This window comes from Acinonyx jubatus, chromosome B3 (assembly GCF_027475565.1).
Source record: "Acinonyx jubatus isolate Ajub_Pintada_27869175 chromosome B3, VMU_Ajub_asm_v1.0, whole genome shotgun sequence".
Lineage (NCBI taxonomy): Eukaryota > Metazoa > Chordata > Mammalia > Carnivora > Felidae > Acinonyx > Acinonyx jubatus.
The window spans coordinates 118,365,096-118,384,152 of record NC_069386.1 but is presented as its reverse complement, the minus strand read 5'-3'; the positions used below and the strand labels follow the sequence as shown (position 1 = coordinate 118,384,152).

At 39.6% G+C, this 19,057-nt stretch overlaps 1 protein-coding gene across 16 annotated transcripts in view; it reads right to left on the bottom strand.

The window, feature by feature from the left end:
• Positions 1 to 19,057, bottom strand: part of TTLL5 (tubulin tyrosine ligase like 5) — a 282,100-nt gene that overhangs the window by 156,699 nt on the left and 106,344 nt on the right. For all 16 annotated transcript variants that reach the window (XM_053224740.1, XM_053224738.1, XM_053224742.1 and 13 more), the window contains 6 exons: positions 18,101 to 18,221; positions 15,295 to 15,441; positions 13,843 to 13,946; positions 10,864 to 10,991; positions 8,262 to 8,345; positions 7,277 to 7,678 (listed from right to left, as the gene is read on the bottom strand). In XM_053224740.1, coding sequence (XP_053080715.1) covers positions 7,277 to 7,678; positions 8,262 to 8,345; positions 10,864 to 10,991; positions 13,843 to 13,946; positions 15,295 to 15,441; positions 18,101 to 18,221 — 986 coding nt within the window. The remainder of the gene's footprint in view (positions 1 to 7,276; positions 7,679 to 8,261; positions 8,346 to 10,863; positions 10,992 to 13,842; positions 13,947 to 15,294; positions 15,442 to 18,100; positions 18,222 to 19,057) is intronic.

Sequence of the window (19,057 nt, the reverse complement as noted above, 5' to 3'; positions counted from 1 at the left end):
CTCTAACTTCCTACTCTGTTCCGTTAGTCCATCTGCCTATACCTTTGCCAATACTACACTGTTTTAATTATCAGACCTTTATATAAGTCATAATAAGGTGTTCCTCCACCTTATTTTTCTTCCTTCATAGGTTCTCTCTATTCTTGCCGTTGAGAATGGGCTTGTCAAGTATACCAACACACCTGTTGAGGTTTGGGTTGGAAATGTATTGAATCTAGGAACCAATCTGATGAGAATGGAAATATTTATGACACTGACTCTTTCCATCCATGCACATAGTCTATTTAATCTATTTTATTTAGGTTTTCTCTAATGTCTCGCAAAAAGCCTTATGAAATTTCCTTTCTTTCCGAAATGTATTCCTAAATGTATTGTTGTCTTGGTGGTGACAATCACACAACAATGTGAATATATTTAATGCCACTGAACCATATACTTAAAAATAGTCAAAAGGGAGGGCCCCTGGGTGGCTCAGTCAGTTAAGTGTCTGGTCTTTGGCTCAGGTCATGATCTCATGGTTCATGAGTTCAAGCCCCATGTTGGGCTCTGTGCTGACAGCTCAGAGTCTGGAGCCTGCTTCGGATGCTGTGTCTCCCTCTCTCTCTGCCCCTCCCCTGCTCGTACTCTCTCTCTCTCTCTCTCTCTCTCTCTCTCTCGGTCTCAAAAATAAATAAACATTTAAAAAATATTAAAAAATAGTTAAAATGGTAAATTATATATACATTTAACCACAATACAAAAAGATTTGCTTTTTAAAAAAATTTTCCTTTAGAGAGTGGGAGAAGGGAAAGGGAGAGAGGGAGAGATGGGGAGAGAGAGAGAGGGAGAGGGAGAGAGAGAGGGAGAGAATGAATGAGAATCTTAAGCAGGCTCCACACTCAATGCAAAACCCCAACGCAGAGGTTGATCCTACAACCCTGGGATCATGACCTGGGCTGAAATCAAGAGTCAGAGTCTCAACTGACTGAGCCACCCAGGCACCCCTCAAAAACATGCTTTCTAGCTCTTTGTTGCTAATATATAGATAAAGCTATTGATTTTTAATATTGATCTTATAGCCATCATACTGCTAAAATAATTATTTCTAAAATGTATCTGTTGATTATTTTCCACTTCCTATGTAGACATAGACTAGTTTGCAAATAAACTTTATTTCCTCCTTTTTGATCCTTATGCTTTTAATTTCTTTTCCTTATCTTATTATGCTGGTTCTGGTAAACCATTAAATAGAAGCAACGTTGGTGGGCATTCTATTATGGCTCTTAACATTAAAAAGAATTCTTTCAACATTTCCCCATTTACGCTGATACTTTTTTTTTTTTTTTTTACGAGCACACACATGAGCAGAGCAGAGGGAGAAAGAGAATCCCAAGCAGGCTCCATGCTCAGCACAAAGCCCGATGTGGGGCTTGATCCCACAACCCTGGGATCATGATCCTAGCTGAAACGAAGAGTCAGATGCTCAACCGACTGAGCCACCCATGCACCCCTACACTGATACCTCTTGTAGAGTTTTGGCAGATAGCCTTTTTCAGCTCAAGAGAGTTTTCTTCTCTTCCTAGTATGCTGAGAGTTTTATCACAAATGAGTGGAGAATTTTATCAAATTCTTTTTCTGCATCTACTAAGATGAATATGGTTCTCCTCCTTTAATTTGTTGATGCAAATGTCATTTATAGATTTTCTACTGCAGTTCTTAGATTTTCCTGTTGTTCCTTGGCTAAGCTTGTTTATGGTGTCCTGTCTCTTTCATATGTTGCTGGATTTGGCTAGCTTACATTTTGATTAGAATTTTTGCATGTATGTTCATAAATGAAGCTTGTCTACAATTTCCCCCCCCCCCCATCCCCAACTGGTTTTTGTTATTAAGGTTAAACTAGGCATACAGAATGAACTGAGGATGACTGTTTCTTTTCTCATTCTCGAGAAGAGCTGAAGACTGGAATTACCTGCCCCTTGAAAGATTATTAGAACTTACTTATGAAATTACCTGGGCCTCAAATTTTCTTTGTGAGAATTTTTTTAACTATTGTTTCAATTATCTTGATACTTACAGGGCTGTTGAGGCTTTCTTCATCTTTTAGTCAATTTTACATAAGTTACATCTTTGTGTTTGTCCATTTTGTATGTTTTCAATTTTATTGGAATAAAACAGTATTCTTTTTGTCACCAATGCAATATATGTACATTCTGTCGTTTTTCCATTCCTTATATTATTTACCCATGTCTTCTCTCTTTTCTTTATCAATCTCACCAGAAGTCTGTCCATCTTCTTAAGGTTTCAAAGAACTTTTGGCTTCGATATTCTCTACTGTGCTTTATTTCTGAATTCTGTGATTTTTGCCCTTATCTTTATTATTTTTTATTTAGATTTATGATGTTGTCTTTATAATGCCTAAAATTAAATATTTAGCACATTAATTTTCAGCCTTTCTTCTTTTCAAATGTAAGTTTTTTTGGTTTTTTTTTTTGTTTTGTTTTGTTTTAATTTTTTTTTTTCTTCAACGTTTTTATTTATTTTTGGGACAGAGAGAGACAGAGCATGAACGGGGGAGGGGCAGAGAGAGAGGGAGACACAGAATCGGAAACAGGCTCCAGGCTCCGAGCCATCAGCCCAGAGCCTGACGCGGGGCTCGAACTCACGGACCGCGAGATCGTGACCTGGCTGAAGTCGGACGCTTAACCGACTGCGCCACTCAGGCGCCCCCAAACATAAGTTTTAAGGCAGTAAATTTCCCTCTAAACACTGCCTTTCGTTGCCCTCCACAAATATGGACACACAATTTTCTGATTACCATTCAGTTCTAGTACTTTGACATTTACCTCCACTATGATTTCTTCTTCGACACTTTTAATTTTTTTTTTTAAGCTTTTATGTTAACTCCAGTTAACTAAACTCCAGTTCAGGTATACAATATATTGATTCAACACTTCCATGCAATACCTGGTGTTTGACTCTTAAATTTGAGGATTTGTTATATATTGTATCTTTTTGTTATCACCATTCAATTTAACTGCAATGTAGACAGAGAATGTGGCTCTGTGATACCAATTCTGTGAATTTTGTCTTATTTTATAATGTAGGACATGACTGGCTTTATGAATATATTATATGTTCTTTAGAAGGTGTTTTCTCTAATTATTGGGTACACAGTCCTATGTATGATCAATTGATAAAGTTTATCAACTTGTTTAAATGCTTTTCAAAATCAAATGCTGATTTAAAAAAATCTGTTTAGTCTATTAGTAACTGATAGAAGCACAGAAATCTCCCACTGAGACAAGGGGATTTGTAGATTCCTCATGTATCAATCTTTTTAATATATTTAGATGTTATTTTATTAAGGGCATTTAGAACTGTTTTGCCTTTCAGCTGAACTAAATAAACCTTTGCCTTCTGTCTTATGTAACTACTCTCTGTATCTATAAGAAAATTGTATATCTTTTTTTAAAATGTTTATTTTGAAGGGCGCCTTGGTGGCTCAGTCGGTTAAGCGACTAACTTCAGCGCAGGTCATGACTCGCATTTTGTGAGCTCGAGCCCCACATTAGTCTCTGTGCTGACAGCTCGGAGCCTGGAGCCTGCTTCCGATTCTGTGTCTCCCTCTCTCTCTGCCCCTCCCCTGCTGGTGTTCTGTCTCTCTTTCTCTCTCTCAAAAATAAACATTTAAAAAATAAAATAATATAAAATAAAATGTTTCTTTTGGGAGAGAGGCAGAAAGAGGGGAGAGGGAGATTCCCAAGCAGGCTCCGTGCTGTCAGTGCAGAGCCCGTCATGGGGCTCAAACTCACAAACCATGAGATCATGATCTGAGCCGAAATCAAGAGTCAGATGCTTAACCGACTGAGACACCCAGGTGCCCCAAGAAAATTTTTATCTTAAAGTCTATTTTAGCATATATAATATAGCTACACCACATTTCTTCTGGTTGGTATTTACATGGCATTTTGTTCTTCATCCTTTTACTTTCAACCATTCCTTGTTCTTCTTATCTTTAAGTGTTTCTTTCTGGTAAACAGAATATAGTTGGATTTTTAGAAAATTCAATATGACACTCTTCTAACAAGTCCAACCCATTTATATTTATTTGATTCTTGACATATTGGGACTTGGTTTACCATCTTTTAAGTTTCATTTCTCTTGCTTTTTCTAAGCTGCTTGCTCAATCCATTTTTCTTCTTCCCATAGGTTTAGAATTTCCATAGTTTTACTCTTTTAGTGGTGACCTTTGAAATTTCATACTGTATATTTATCTTTAAAAAGACTAAAGTTAAATAATATCTTAATCTCATTCCCAAACTATTCAATAACCACAGAAAAATTTAACTCGAATCACTTCCAGGCTGTTATTGTCATTTACTATATTGTTGTCTACTACTACTTTAAGCCATTCAGAATGTTCTCTGACCACTGTGGAAATAAGCTAAAAGCCAATTACAAGAAGTAGAGAATGCCAACTATCTGAAAATTAAACAATATACTTATAAACAATCCATGAGTCAAAGTATAAATCACAACAGAAATTGAAAAATATTTTTGAACTGACTAGCTCCTTCTGTTCCCTATCCCTCTCTGGGAAAAGTGTAAAAAAGGAAGGTTTTTTTTTTTGTTTGTTTGTTTGTTTTTTTTTTTTTAAGTTTTGATAATACAGAGTATTGGAGACACTAATTTTGCTGAATTTCTCTCAAATGGGAGAAAACAGTTCAAACCAGACATTATTATTACTATTATTATTGATCTTAGAAGATTAAATCACAAGAATAACCACTCAGAATTAGCACAGACACACATACATGCATGTATTCATAATTATGACTTAGTAGACATTTAATCTCTGATTCAAGCTGCATATTACAATATCCATTTCATTTGAAATCAGATACTAATTAAGAAATATAAATTGACTACTTGCAAAACATAGCTTGGCTGTAACTCATATTAACATGGATATTACTAAAGTGTTTAAAAACTTGACCAGTAGTAAGGTATTTCCCAAACTAATCTACAGACTCAACACAATCCTATCCAAATCCCATCTGCTTATTTTTGCAGAAATTGACAAGCTGATCCTAAAGTTCCTATGAAAATGCAAGGGATCCAGAATAGTCTAAACAATATGGAAGAAAGCAACAAAGTTGGAAGAATCACTCTTGTTGATTTCAAAACTGACTACAATGCTACATAAACAAGGCAATCTGGTACTGGCATAAGACAGACATATAGAGCAGTGTAATAGAACTGAGACACCAGAAAGAAACCCTTACATTTACGATTAAATGACTTTTGACAAGGATGTCAAGGCAATTCAAAGGGAAATAACACTCTGTTTCAATAAACGGTGCTGGGACAACTAAATATACATATGCAAAAGAATACAGTTAGACCCTTATGCTGCATCATACACAAAAATTGAAGAAGACCTAAATGAAAAAAGACCTAAATGAAAGAGTCTAAACTATAAAATTCTTAGAAAAAAAAACATACATATAAAACTTTGTGACCTTAGTTTAGGCAATAGTTTTTCAGATATGATACCAAAACATAAGCACAAAAGAAAAATAGGTGTATTAGACTTCATCAAAATTAAAAACTTTTGTGCTTCAAAACAATGAAAGGATGACCAACAGAATGGGAGAAAATATTTCAAAACCATGTATCTGACAAAGGACTTGTATCCAGAATACATAAAGAACATAACAATAAAAAACAAATGCCCCAATTTAAAAATGGGCAAAGAATTTGAATAGTTATCCAAAGAATACTGATGGCCCATAGGCCCATGAAAAGATGTTCATCATCACGTCATTAGTCATTAGGGAAATGCAAATGATAACCACAAATATGAGACACTACTTACTTCAAACCAACTAGAATAGTGGGTCAAAAAAGACAGACAATAGTTTTAGTGATAGCAAGGAGGGGAGACATTGGAACTTTCCTGCACTGTTGGCAGCAAGATAGTGTAGTCACTTTGAAAAGTTTGGTAGTTGCTCAATAAAAGGAAGCATAAAGTCACTGTATGACCCAGTGATTCCACTATACACCCAAGAGAAATGAAAACATGGGTTCACACAAAAACTTGTACACAAACGTTCACAGCAGCAATATTCATAATAGCCCATAAGGGAAAACAACCTAGACGTCCATCAACTGATAAATAAATGAACAAGGTAAGGTATATCCGCCCGATATGGAATACTCTTCAGCCTACCTTTCTACAAAGCAACGAAGTATTGATACATGCTACAACGTGAATGAACCCTGAAAACATTATAAGTGAAATAAGCCATTCACAAAACACCACTAACTGTATGATTCCACTTCTATAAAATGCCCAGAATAGGCAAATCCATAGAGACAGAAAGTAGTTCAGTGGTTGCCAGGGCTGGGGGGAGGAGGAAACGGGCAGAGACTGCAAATAGGTAGGGGATCTCTTTGGGGATAATGAAAATGTTCTAAAACAAGACAGTGGTGTTGGTTGCACAACTATGTAAATATACTAAAAACCACTGAGTTGCACACTTTCAAGTGGTGAATTTTATAGTATATGAATTGTATCTCAATGAAACTATTATTAAAAATGGGGGGAAGACTTGACTGGTAATATGAGTCCACCTACTTCATTTAGAGTTAGATACCTTATTTTAAGAATTCTTTGGTTATTTTATTCTGGTCACACTTGACTTTAAATACACTGAAAAGGGGTGCCTGGGTGGCTCAGTTGGTTAAGCATCCGACTTTGACTTAGGTCATGATCTGGCAGTTCATGAGTTTGAGCCCCGCGTCGGGCTCTGTGCTGACAGCTCAGAGCCTGGAGCCTGCTTCAAATTCTGTCTCCCCCTCTCTCTGCCCCTCCCATGCTCATGCTCTGTCTCTCTCTGTCTCTCGATAATCAGTAAACGTTAAAAAAAATTTTAATACACTGAAAAATAACTATCTGAATCAGAAAGAATGCATATAGGACGCTTGCAGGTCTAGGATGATCTGGGATGGAAAATCTCCTGACTAGACTATAAGCTGCTGCTATATAGAACAGTCTTATTCATCTCTGTATCCCCAGCACCTCAAAGAAGCCCTGTTTCATTTTGTAACTGAATGAACACTACTGGACCAAATGCAAGACTTCCTTAGTCTCATCAGAACAATGTGTGTGTCCCTTTGCCTTTCAAAAGAAAGGCAAAGGGAAGAGAATGCGTTGTTTTTGTTTTTGTTGTTTTTCCTTATTGGGGCTGGGGAGGAGCTAACATTGCACGCTGCCTTTCATTTTCTCACTCACCTGCCTTTGCTGAAGAGGGACGAGACAGTTTCTGGCTATAGATGTGTGCAGCACTTTGGAAAGAGGAAAAGGGGCCAATGGTGTAACTGCCTGATCGACAGCGGGGCAGGCCAGCCGGGCTTGGTACGTTCTGTGTCCCAGGATGCACGAAGGGAGAAGCACTGTCAGGGACTGTGCTCAGTACAATTGTTGGCTGGTGAGACATGCTGGGGATAGCTGGAGGAATCTGACATAAAGAAGAATGATGGCCAGGCCCTGGTGAGAGGTCAGAGGTTGTAACAATAGACGACAAGTGGGTATTGGGAATTTTCTGCAGAAGAGTAGCAGCAGGACCAGAGAAAGAAGCAGAGGAAGAATTGGTATAGACTAATTTAGCCTCTTGTTCTGCTGAAGTGGTAAATCCTATTAAAACAAAAACAAAACAAAACAGATCATTTTAGGAAAAACTGACATAACCTCTATACAACATGAAGTAAGCACTTTTAAACATCAAAATAATCTTAGTGTAAAACAGAAATCATGAAAGATAGAGACTTTAATGAGTGTTCATCATGAACTTAGTGAATTTTGCCTACCGAGACAACCTGGCAACAGAAACAGTTTCTTTTTAGTCCTTTCGAAAAGCTGGAGTCGAGACCGCCTCCATCAACCAGAGCAGGCATTTTGCACATGCTAGGGCATTAGGACAAAGTTTCTGGTAGTGACAGCTAACTCCTCTCCCTCTGCCTTTCACCCTTCAGGGGCGGGGGGAGGGGGGGGAGTGCTCCGAATTTCTAAACATTAAGAAAATGAAAAGTTCTTCAGAAGGAAAACAGGTTATCAATAAATACGAGGACATGCTAATGGAAGACAAAGAACGCACAAAAGAACTTCTGTGGGGTAATGCCTCATGCTTTAGCCTCATTAGCTATCTGACGACTCTTTTTCTCCTCTTTTAGGGATTGATCAGAGAGCGGCAAATCTATGTAGGTTTGAAGTCACTCACGAGATAATTTATCAGAGTGAATTTCTGTTGCCTGCTGCTGTTTGGGTTGCTTTATTTTCACTTGTTCCATTGTCTCGTGGTGGTCTGAAACAGAAAATAAATCCTGATCAAATGCTTTCTATATAACTGTGTTTCCGAAATATAACACAACTAAATAATCAATCCCAGGGAAAACTGCACATGTCGCCACACTTTCCCAAAGCCGGCCACATCCATAGTCCTGCTGAGGGGGCAACCAACCAAAAGATTCCCAACCATCCCCAACCCCAAGCTCCAGCTAACCAAACCAGGGAAAGATACTTAAACCCAGGGCAGCCATCCATGGATGCTAACAAGCTAGGACATGCCTTCCGGGGGGGGGGAGGCGGAGGGGTGGGGGGAAGGTATGAGCAGTCAGCTGCCTCTGCCAGGAATTCAAACTAGGGAAACTAAAAAACCAAGCTGGCTGGCGGTACGCACTGGAGCAAAGAAGTCATCATACATACGGAGCAAGGCAACTACCAAGAGACAGAAAGAACAGCCCCCGTATCTGTGGGCATGATACCTGGAAACTACAATAGCTCTGTATCTTAGAGAAAACTCCTTGGTTTTACTTGAGCAAGCTGAGTGAGCTCACTTGAGATAGGGTGATCAGTATGTTCAATGACAAAATCACTCTATTAAATAAATCTCCACTCTAATAAACCTTTTTTTTTTCTACCACAGAATTTTGAAACAGGACAGCTGGGGCTAACCATATACTTGGGGAAATATTCCAAAATCTTTCTCAAGGGCTAATTCATATAAAGGCTTGAGAGGCCATTTTGCAGATCATCTTTCAGAATGAAAGAATAAGGACATATGAATTATTTGCTGCCTATCACCACCAGCAGCGGTAACACTGTCACACGTGTGTTTGTTCATGTTTGTAATCAGTCTGGATACTATCAGATGTCATCATGTTGTTTCCTTGATGGAGGCCTTCCTACTGCCTCTCTCGTTATTCTTGATAGGGACAGATCTTCTTATGTAGAGACAGTCCTTAACACATGAACCCCAGAATTTCCAGGGGCCCATTTGTACAAATAGACACCATAGAGAACATGCTGTTAGGGCTTCCCCACTACTGTCAGGAGAGAAGTTACTACTGAATGCCAGTGTAGGCCCTCAGCTCCCCAGGTTAACACACTTTTCTCTACCCCAACTCATTACAGGGACTCTTCGGCCTCTTCAGGCTCCCTTTCTCAACATTGTTCTAGGAGGAGCTTTTCAAAGCTTCCACCAGCCTTCTTCCTACATGTACTCACCCAACTCCATCCACTAGACAATAAACCTTATGAAGTCAACGTAACATGGCAGTCTGATCACTGGACAGACACCTAGCAACTACCACAATGTCTGACACACAGCAGGTGGTCGGGAAAAATGTGTAGAAGGAATGAAGAACAGATGAATAAACTAGCTTTAGAACTTAGATAAGCTAGGAAAGCTCAAAGAAGAGGGCTGGGCTGGGGACTTCTAGAAATATCGTTCCATTATACAGTGAGCTCAATATAAATAGGCTTTTGCAGACTAGCCTCTGAACCAAAATAGTTTTTAAAACATTAACACTGTTTCTTTGGGAACACTCACTCTACATTAGAAATGACCGATTATCCCGGCTATTTCCACCGTAGACTGTGGTAGTCTTAACAGCAGGGAACGAGTCTCTTTTAATCTAGTGCTCAGCACTGACAGGAATTGGTGTAGATTTCCTTCGTCTTACATTTCCATCTAGATTTTAAATGGATCTTACTTTAAGGTGCAGAGCTTTATTTATAACAGAACATCATTGCTATTTTTTTTTTCTTTATCACATGACACGAGCTAGATAGTTCGGTCCACATTAATTCCAAAATCCCCAATCATGGAATTCCCTAGCAGTGAGCTCTTTTAGAAATGGATGGGAACATTCTGGGTTATCACAGTGACTGAAGAAAGCTAATAGCATTTAGGATGTGGGATTAAGGTTATTAGACATCCCACCAGGTACAGAACAGTCGCACACGACAAAAAATCCTTCTATCTCAAATGCCATTGCTGATGAGCTAGAGGAAGCAAAAAGTGTAACAAGAGTGGGAAATAACCATTAGGAAAGACAGAAGAGCACAGATTAAGAGCACAAGCTTTCAGCTGGGCAGACGAAAGTTCAAATTCTTGTCCCACTGCACCGTAAAAGGTACCTTTAAGCAAGTTACTCAGTCTCTTTCAGCTTCTGTTTTCTCATTTGTCAAGAAGTTGAAAAATAGCACCCACTCCATATGGTTTTTTGAAAATAAAAGTCAGATCACATCCAACAGATTATAGTAATATGAGCGCTCACTAAATCTTAGCAATTATAAGTTTCTCTTGAAAAGCTCTCTGCTGTTAATTTTCATGAAAAAAAAAAAAAATCAGACCAGGTCCCTCTTCTGCTTTGAGGACAAAAATGTAATGCCTCCTCACCCCCCATTCCCACACTGCAAAATTTCACCATCTTGGAGTCTGTCAGTGTTTAGGCAGCACATTATTCTTGGCTCTCCTTTGCAGATCTCATTTTTTCACTCGTTCTTCTTATTTTTCATTAGTTAACCATCATACTTACCACCCTTTGCCCTGCTATCAGAATAACTGTTGCTGTTTTTAGAACTTTTTGAGCGAGTCCCCAGGAAGACACTTGCAGACTTGTTTTTTTGGGTATAAAAAGTCAACACCTCCTCCAGTTCAGCCTCACTGAAATGAGGAGAGAAAGTATGGTCAGAACAGGAAGCTCTTCTGGAAAATCTTTCCACCAGATTTTATTATGGAAATGGAGTCAGCTGGAGAAGGGGAAAATAAAAAGTATGAGCAGAAAACTCCCTATTAATAGATGGTTAAATAGGAATACAAACAAAGCAATCTAAAAAATTTAAAGCATGATAAAGCTTTATTCATTCCAAAGTGAATTTTCTAGACACGCCGTCCAATATGGTAGCCACTAGGCATATAGGACTATTTAAATTTAAATGAATTAAAAGTAAGTACATTTAAAAATTCTTCTCAGACCAGCTGCATTTCACATACTCAGTAGCTACAACACAGAAGGTTCTACTGGCAGCCATGTTCTCTATCAGAGGTCAACAAACTACACACTACAAACAACAGGGGGGGTCAAACCCGAGGAGCAACCTGTTTTTGTACGGTTCCTCACTAAAAATGGTTTTTATATTTTTAAAGAAGACTGCTATAATGACCACATATATCCCACAAAGTCTGAAATATTATCTGGTCCTTCACGGTTTGCCCACCCCACTTCCAGATAACTGAAGTGTATTCACTACAGGAGTCGCTTGTCATTTTAATTATCTATGTCAGAAATAAGACCTACCAGCATAACCATGGAAGAGCTCCCTAACCATCCAGTCCATGAAGGAAACTGAAGTACATGGTTCTAGGTCACTTCAAATATTGAAATTACCTGTCCTTTATGAACATCCACAAAATGGGAAGTATAAGGAATTTGATGAGGGCCCACGGGATTCTCCCAGTAAACATATTAGACATGGATTTTTAACACCTGTGGCAGCTTCTCAATGGCCCTTTGTATTTTTTTTCCTGGAGCCTGGCTATGTTCCAGATAAGTGGTCTTTAAATAGGCAAACGATTCCAGCATTATCACAAGGAACCTATATCCCATCTTCAGAATACATTGTAATGACCTAGGAAACCTAGGAACCCATTTCTACGAATCTCAGAGTAAACCCCAAGGTCTCAAAGTAGAGAAGGTGAAGGGCCACAAGGCAAGTACCTCAGTAACTATGACAGATCTACCGCTGAGGTTACAAATGGGGCGAATGCCTCTGTATGTCCACGTGCTTTCTTTGGCCCTTCACAGAGAGGGGAAGGGGCGGGGGAAGGGGCAGGTTAAGGCTGATCAAAACACAAACTGCTTGATATCGCCTCTCTTACCCTTTGCCCACTTCATAATTTATGTTTCCTTGCCTGACTCCTGCAGGTATCTGGATTTACCAACCTTGACAAAGGTATCCATGTACCACCCCAAACGTAATAAAAAACTGATGATTGAACATATTTCCAACAATTGACATTTAATGTGCGATGACAGTAATAAATATGTTCCAGCATATTTTACCTCTAACTCTGTATCACTAGTTTTAGTATATATAATTCATTTCCAGCAAACAGGCCTGGTAGGGGGATACATGTCTCTCTTCAAAAAAGGTGGCTTTTCTTTTCTTTTTTTATATTGTAGGGATCTTGAAGATCCCCAAGAGGAACTAAACATTAATCTTTTAACTTTTTTTTTTAATTTTTTTTTGAATGTTTTATTTTTATTTTTTTTTAAGAGAGAGAGACAGACAGAGCATGAGCGGGGGAGGGGCAGAGAGAGAGGGAGACACAGAATCCGAAGCAGGCTCCAGCCTCTGACCTGTCAGCACAGAGCCTGATGCGGGGCTCGAACTCACGAGCCGTGAGATCATGACCCGAGGCTGAAGTCGGACACTCAACCGACTGAGCCACCCAGGCGCCCCTAATTTTTTAACTTTAAATGTAGAGCCGTTTTCTGAACATAACCTCATTTTTGTTCTTTCCTGTTTTTATCATGCTGATGTGAGAAACCGTTTCTTGCTTTGTTTCTATAACTTTATTATCAATCATGTAACTCAAGACTCAACAATGTCAACAAAATAACATGACAGTTTTAAACTCCTACAAAATGATAGATTTGTTTGCTGTGTGCTTAAGCACAAGATAGTGAGGCTATACTTAGGTCTGTACAAGGTATTAAACACAGATCAGATTGTGCTGGTGACTGATAAACCACCACCTGATTTAGCTTTATAAACCAACAAAGAATGGACTTTCTCCTGCTTTTCACTCCACAATGACTTTGATGGTTGAAGATGAACAGGGTCACACAGATGTTTTATCCTTTATTTGAGTGGTTTTGTATGACTTTCTGTTTTGGAAAAAGTTCCCCCAGTAGGAGTCTCACAAAATTTTAAATGAAATGTTTTGTCACCTTTTCCTTTGGAAACATATTGTAAATGGACAAAATGGCCTGACTGATTTGTATCACGATAGAGCTGAATGCTGAGATTTTCAATCCTCCAAGCCAAATCTACGCATGGAGGACTGGTTCTATTTTGTATAAATTAGGTGTAACCCTCACGGTGTTGAGAAACTGCCAATTCCTCAACCCACTCACTCAACATAGGCAAAATTTGGTCATCACCACGGCATCAGTAGGTCAGGGATAAATTCATATTCAGTCGACACTGGAAGCCTCTGACTTCAACTTTCCAAAGGGCTCTCTCTCAGCACTTCAAGTGGTGTGTACTTTGAAGGCTGTCTAGAAATACAGCCCAGATACCTAGCAGCAGTGTTTTGATAACTGAAACCATGAGGACAACAACATGATTGGCTGAGATATGGAGAGGCCAAGCCTATGAAATGCTTTCTTTCATCCTGAGAGGGATTTTACTCACATTCCTACGTTAGAAACAAGGAAATATTGAGAACTGAATGGGGCAGTATGGAAGATAGAAGAAGATAGTTTTTCTTAAAAAAGAGTATCTTCTACCTTGCTTGTCTGATGAACTCCTGAAAGTTTTCTGTATTCACCCCATCTTCCTCCTCTTCCTCAAGTTTCTTCTTTGATTTCTTTTCAGCCATCTGTTCTGTTTCCTACCCAGTCCCCAACCCACAAAGGAAAACAGTAAGATAAAATGGCTCCTGATAAATGCACACTTCATCATCTGCTTTCATTACCATTGGGTTAATTTGTCTTTACAGTAAAGACGTAATCCCTCCAGGTACTTTTGCCACCTATAAATTTGATATATTACTCTCTGCCACTGTTTCATAAAACATTTTGGAATTTCCAAATAAAGGTTGCAGAGTAAATGTAAATCCTTATCATCTTTTTGCTTTCTGCCCACAAAGCCCCTTCAGGGAAGAACTTTTCATAGCAGCTTAGTAACATCTGTGCTCGCACTTGTAGCTTCACCAGTATGACCACAGAGATGCTGCATTTTGTTACAGTTAGGGAAAGGAAAGATCGGTCTTGGAACCTACTCCTATACCAGCATCCAAACTGAGGAAATTCTTCACTTATATAAGACATATCAAAATTCTCAACAGATCTGGAGTAAATTGCAGCCATAGGATTTTTTTATATTGCTATTCTACTAACCATTCCACACATCTATACTAGCATCACTTAAATTTCCAGGCCTCCGTTTTCCCTTTTGCAAAACGACCATACATTTTTCTCCCAAATACTGATATTTCCAAAGCATTCTAAGACCCTTGGATATCAGATGCTTTGTAAAATATTCTAACTGAATAGTATATTTCCTGGTCTTGGTTGTAAAATGATATCACTGTCTACAATGTTCTCAAGAGCAAAGTAGAACTCTCTCAGGAAAGAAGATTATGTCATTCTATTAAATCCACAGTTCATTTGCTCTCAAACCGTCTATTTACCACTATCTACAGGCATAATGACAATGCAAATTCACACAGCCTGTGATTCATCTCAGATACACAACCCTCAAAGGGAATTTGCCTTTTTTAAAAAAATGTTTATTTATTTATTTTTGAGGGAGAGAGAGAGAGAGAGAGAGAGAGAGCGCGCGCGCGCAAACAGGGGAGGGCAGAGAGGGAGACGGAGAATCTGTCTGACCACGCTGTCAACACAGAGCCTGATGAAGGGCTCAAACTCATGAACCGTGAGACCATGAGTGAGCCAAAACCAGGAGTTGGGCACTTAATCGACTAAGCCAACCAGGCGCCCTGGGAATTTGCCTTTTGATAAGCGTTAACGATGGCCACTGGGCTTTCAGAAGTAATGAGCAGCTTTTCAGATCAGCTGGGTTAAGGAGCAAGGTCTAGCTCCCTGTAACAGTTACACACAAGGGATGACGATGATAGAAAAGAGAAGGACCTCTCCACCCAGCTGGACAGTGGCTTCTAGCCTTTGCTAACAGTGCGTGGCAATCTAACACACACAAGTAACAGATGAACCACCTACCTTGTTGTACACAAGAATAAAGTCACCCAGTTGGTGGGCCAAGATTCTTCTGCGTTCCAGAAGTGCCAATCGTCGACTGGGTAATACCATCCTCATCGAGTGCTGGAGGTTACTTGATGCTCGTTTAAGGAAGCGAACCACTAGCTCCTATTAAGAGTCATGAGGGAAAGAAAGCAGGGATTGTGGGAAGCAACAGAAGATAAGGTATGAAGGATTTGCCCAACAGAGATACGCGAAGAGGTATACTATACATTTCAACAAAAAAGACCCAGAGCAAAAACATTAGGTACAGTAAGGATACAGAAAGACAAAGCAAAAGAAACTTATTCTCTCCCCTCAAAAAGCTGGCAATCAGAAAGGCAAAATAAATACGTATACAAATTAACTACGTATTAAAGAAGTAACTGCAAAAGTATCACAACCCACATGCAAATAGTACTATCATAATTCAAAGTGTAGATACCACGTCTAACAGGGCAATCAGAGAAAACTTAAGCTTAAGGGAAAGTAGCTTTCACGGACAGGGGAAATTAAAACCATGGGAGCAGATGATATCATCAAAGGTGAGACAGAAGAGAAAGAACAGAAATATTCATAGGAAAGAGGAGGAAGAATCAGAAACGAAAGCAAAAAACCCCATGGTAGAAACACCAGACATTTACAAACAAACAAACAAACAAACAAAACAAAACAACAAGGAGAAAATAGTGTCATGGAGGTCAAGGCCCATGTCAAAAGCCCCATGTCAAAAGCTTCCAAGAGGCTGGAGCTGAAAAGGACCAAGGCCAAGACAAGGCCCAGGATCCGGCCATTGTGAGATGATTTCAAGACAATGCTTCCAGTAGAGGAAAGGGAATAGAAGGAAGAGGCTAAGAAGTGCATGGGTAATGAAGAACAGAAACCACTAATTTCAAAAGTTTAGTGATAAAGAAAAAGAAAGAACAGCTACTCTATGCTTGAGAGGTGATGGCTTCTTTTTTCCTTCCCCACGGCGAAGGGGGCTGGCTGGGGGGTAGTGCACAGTGGAAAGTCATTAAAGGGGACAAAGGGCACATCTCACTTGGCATGGGGCAAGGGATTTTGAAATCCGAACAGATACCAATCAGATCGTTCACATTATCACAAATGCTTCAAAGGGACATTTTGTGAGACCAGGGGCCTTAAAGATAATTGTTCCTTCCCTCTCCACCACCCCCCACAACATGAAAAAATTGCCTTAAGATGATAGATTTGGGGGACCTTCTATTAATGCACCTCCTGTGAGCTGTGATAACGAATCTCTAACCCTCACCTGGAGCAGATAGAGCAATTCTACCCTTACCTTCCTCATCAACAAGCCCACCGCCACAATCATCAGGGAATGGGTTAGGGTTTGCTCTCTAGATATACTTTCACACAGGAACGCACAGAACTGGTATTAGGTTTTGCAGTGATGATCCTAAGCATTCTTGTCACAAACCCCATTGAAATCTTGTGTGAATTCCAAGCCAGCACGTACAGCGGTTACTCTCTTCTGAGCTATTTTTTTATCCCTTGCATTTGATTTCCGTTCATTGTCCTTTGGTGCTCATTTCCTCCAGCATAAAGGATAACCAGAGGGTTGGATCGTACGGTTCTACTCTGCTATCTCTACTATAGGGTGGTTTAAGCTGTTATATTAAAATATGATTTTTTCACAGTGGAGCAGACAAACTGACTCTCAAAAAGGCAGGTTCAATTTTCCACTTGGAAAGAGGAGAGCTAACATTTTCCACTGACAGTCGAAGGGTTATTCACAATGCACAAGGTTTTATCTCTGGGTTGTATTGGCTACTTTACTCTCACAAGTTGTTTTCTGGGATGTCCCTCACGTTTTCATAATAAGCCTGGCATATCACATGCCGCTTGAATGTAGAGAACTGAACATTATGGTAGGGTCACCACCGAGATGGACAAAGGATGCAGACTTCTCAGCCTTAAAAGTCGCTCTCTTTGCAGTGACAGATCCCTGTGGTTAAAAGGCAAAGAAGGGCTACGGCTTCTTCTATAAGCGTTGGTCTTACCAAAGAGCGTGACGTTCCTGATCCTTCCAATTCAAAAAGAAAACCAAACCTTGCTAGAATATTAAATTCTAGGCATGTTCAAATGACTGACACACAGCAAAAATTATGACACAGTTTGTTTCCAGTCATCTCAGAATGTTATAAAATTTTAACTAGTAGAGAAATAAAGTTAACATGGAGGATGGTACATTCTTAGAGGGCCTATGACAAAGCATTGATTTTCAGAGTGAACGTGACCCCTTAGGACACAAAACAAATACCTTGTGATGCACAGAAATGATAGAAAACCAAATAACGTACAACTGTAACATCAGGGCTCAAGTTCTAGTCTCACCACACACAAGCTGTGGGACCACAGGCAAATTACCTCCCTGCTCCAGGCCTTTGTTTCTGCATCTACAAAATGGGGATGACAGTGCCTACATCAAAGAGTTCAGACAACGTGAAGTTGCTTGAGAAAGGGCTCTAGGTTGTTATTCTTTTGGGGGGCTTTGCACAGGGCCTGACATGTAATGAGCAATCAGTTTCCATTTCCAGAATGAAATAAACTGATGCCCTCAACACACAGTGTGATGAACATGGCCCCAGATCAAGGAGCCAGTTCACATTAAAGTAAGAGAAATCCATCAACTATAGTGAAGAACAATTCTTTCACCGGAAGAATATAATGCTCTTCACCCTTGGGGGGAAAAATGGAAGAAGAAAAAGAAGAGGAAAGAAAAGAAACAGGGCAAGTAAAAAGGTTCCAACAAGAAGAGCCTCACCATCTGTTCATCCTCTTTGGCAGCCCAACTGGCACTGAACGTCTGACCTCCACTGTCTTTCATCAGGCGAATCTGAACATGCTGGAGATAGGCAGAGAACGCTCTTCGGGCCTGCACTTTGCTATAGAAATCCAAAACAACATACCGTCACGAGACAGAATGGTAAGCCTACCAAATGTGTACCTGCCTCATTCAAAGCGGGCTCTGAGGATCCTCCTATTAGGAAGGCTAAAAAAAATGAAGCCCATCATGCAGTCATTGACTAAAGATTCCTTCTACACAGTGCATGAGGTGGTTTTTTTTTTTTCCTATTAACAGAATCACAGATGGAGAATCCTATTTATTTTCTCATTATTAACAGAGGGGAAAAAACCAAACAGGAATAGGAAATCAGGTTTCCTATTCTTACACCTTATCTCTGAACTTTTTAACAACTTTCCTGGGGGAGGTGGGCAGGCAAAGTATTGAATCTTCACAAGAACCTTTGCATTCATGTGGAAAGGTTTTCCTGCCTTGGAGGCCCAAAGTATATACTTATCAGTTGGTGCAAAAGTATGCTTTTGCTATGGCAACTAATATTTCTGGTGTGCAAAAGCCTCCGAAGCAGGAAATCGATAAATCCTACAAAGGAACTTTTGAGACCAAATCTTCAAGTCCTGCTTTTCTCAACTACAAGACAGGAATGGCAGGAGCCCAGAACAAATGAGTGAGGTCCAACAGAGTTTGGCATAGATGAACTGACAGGCTGGGACGAGCCCAGATGTTCAGTGGGAAAACAAAATCTTTACATGTAGTAAAAAAAGCACCTCAGCGACATCACTGGAGAACTCAGCTGATTTCTGCTTGGTGGTCTAGGCTGGAAACAAGGAAATCTGTTGAAGCTACAGTTTAGAAGACAGAAAGGCCAGAGACACACTGATGATTTTCACTTCAGCTGCTAATTGTAGCGGATCTGTT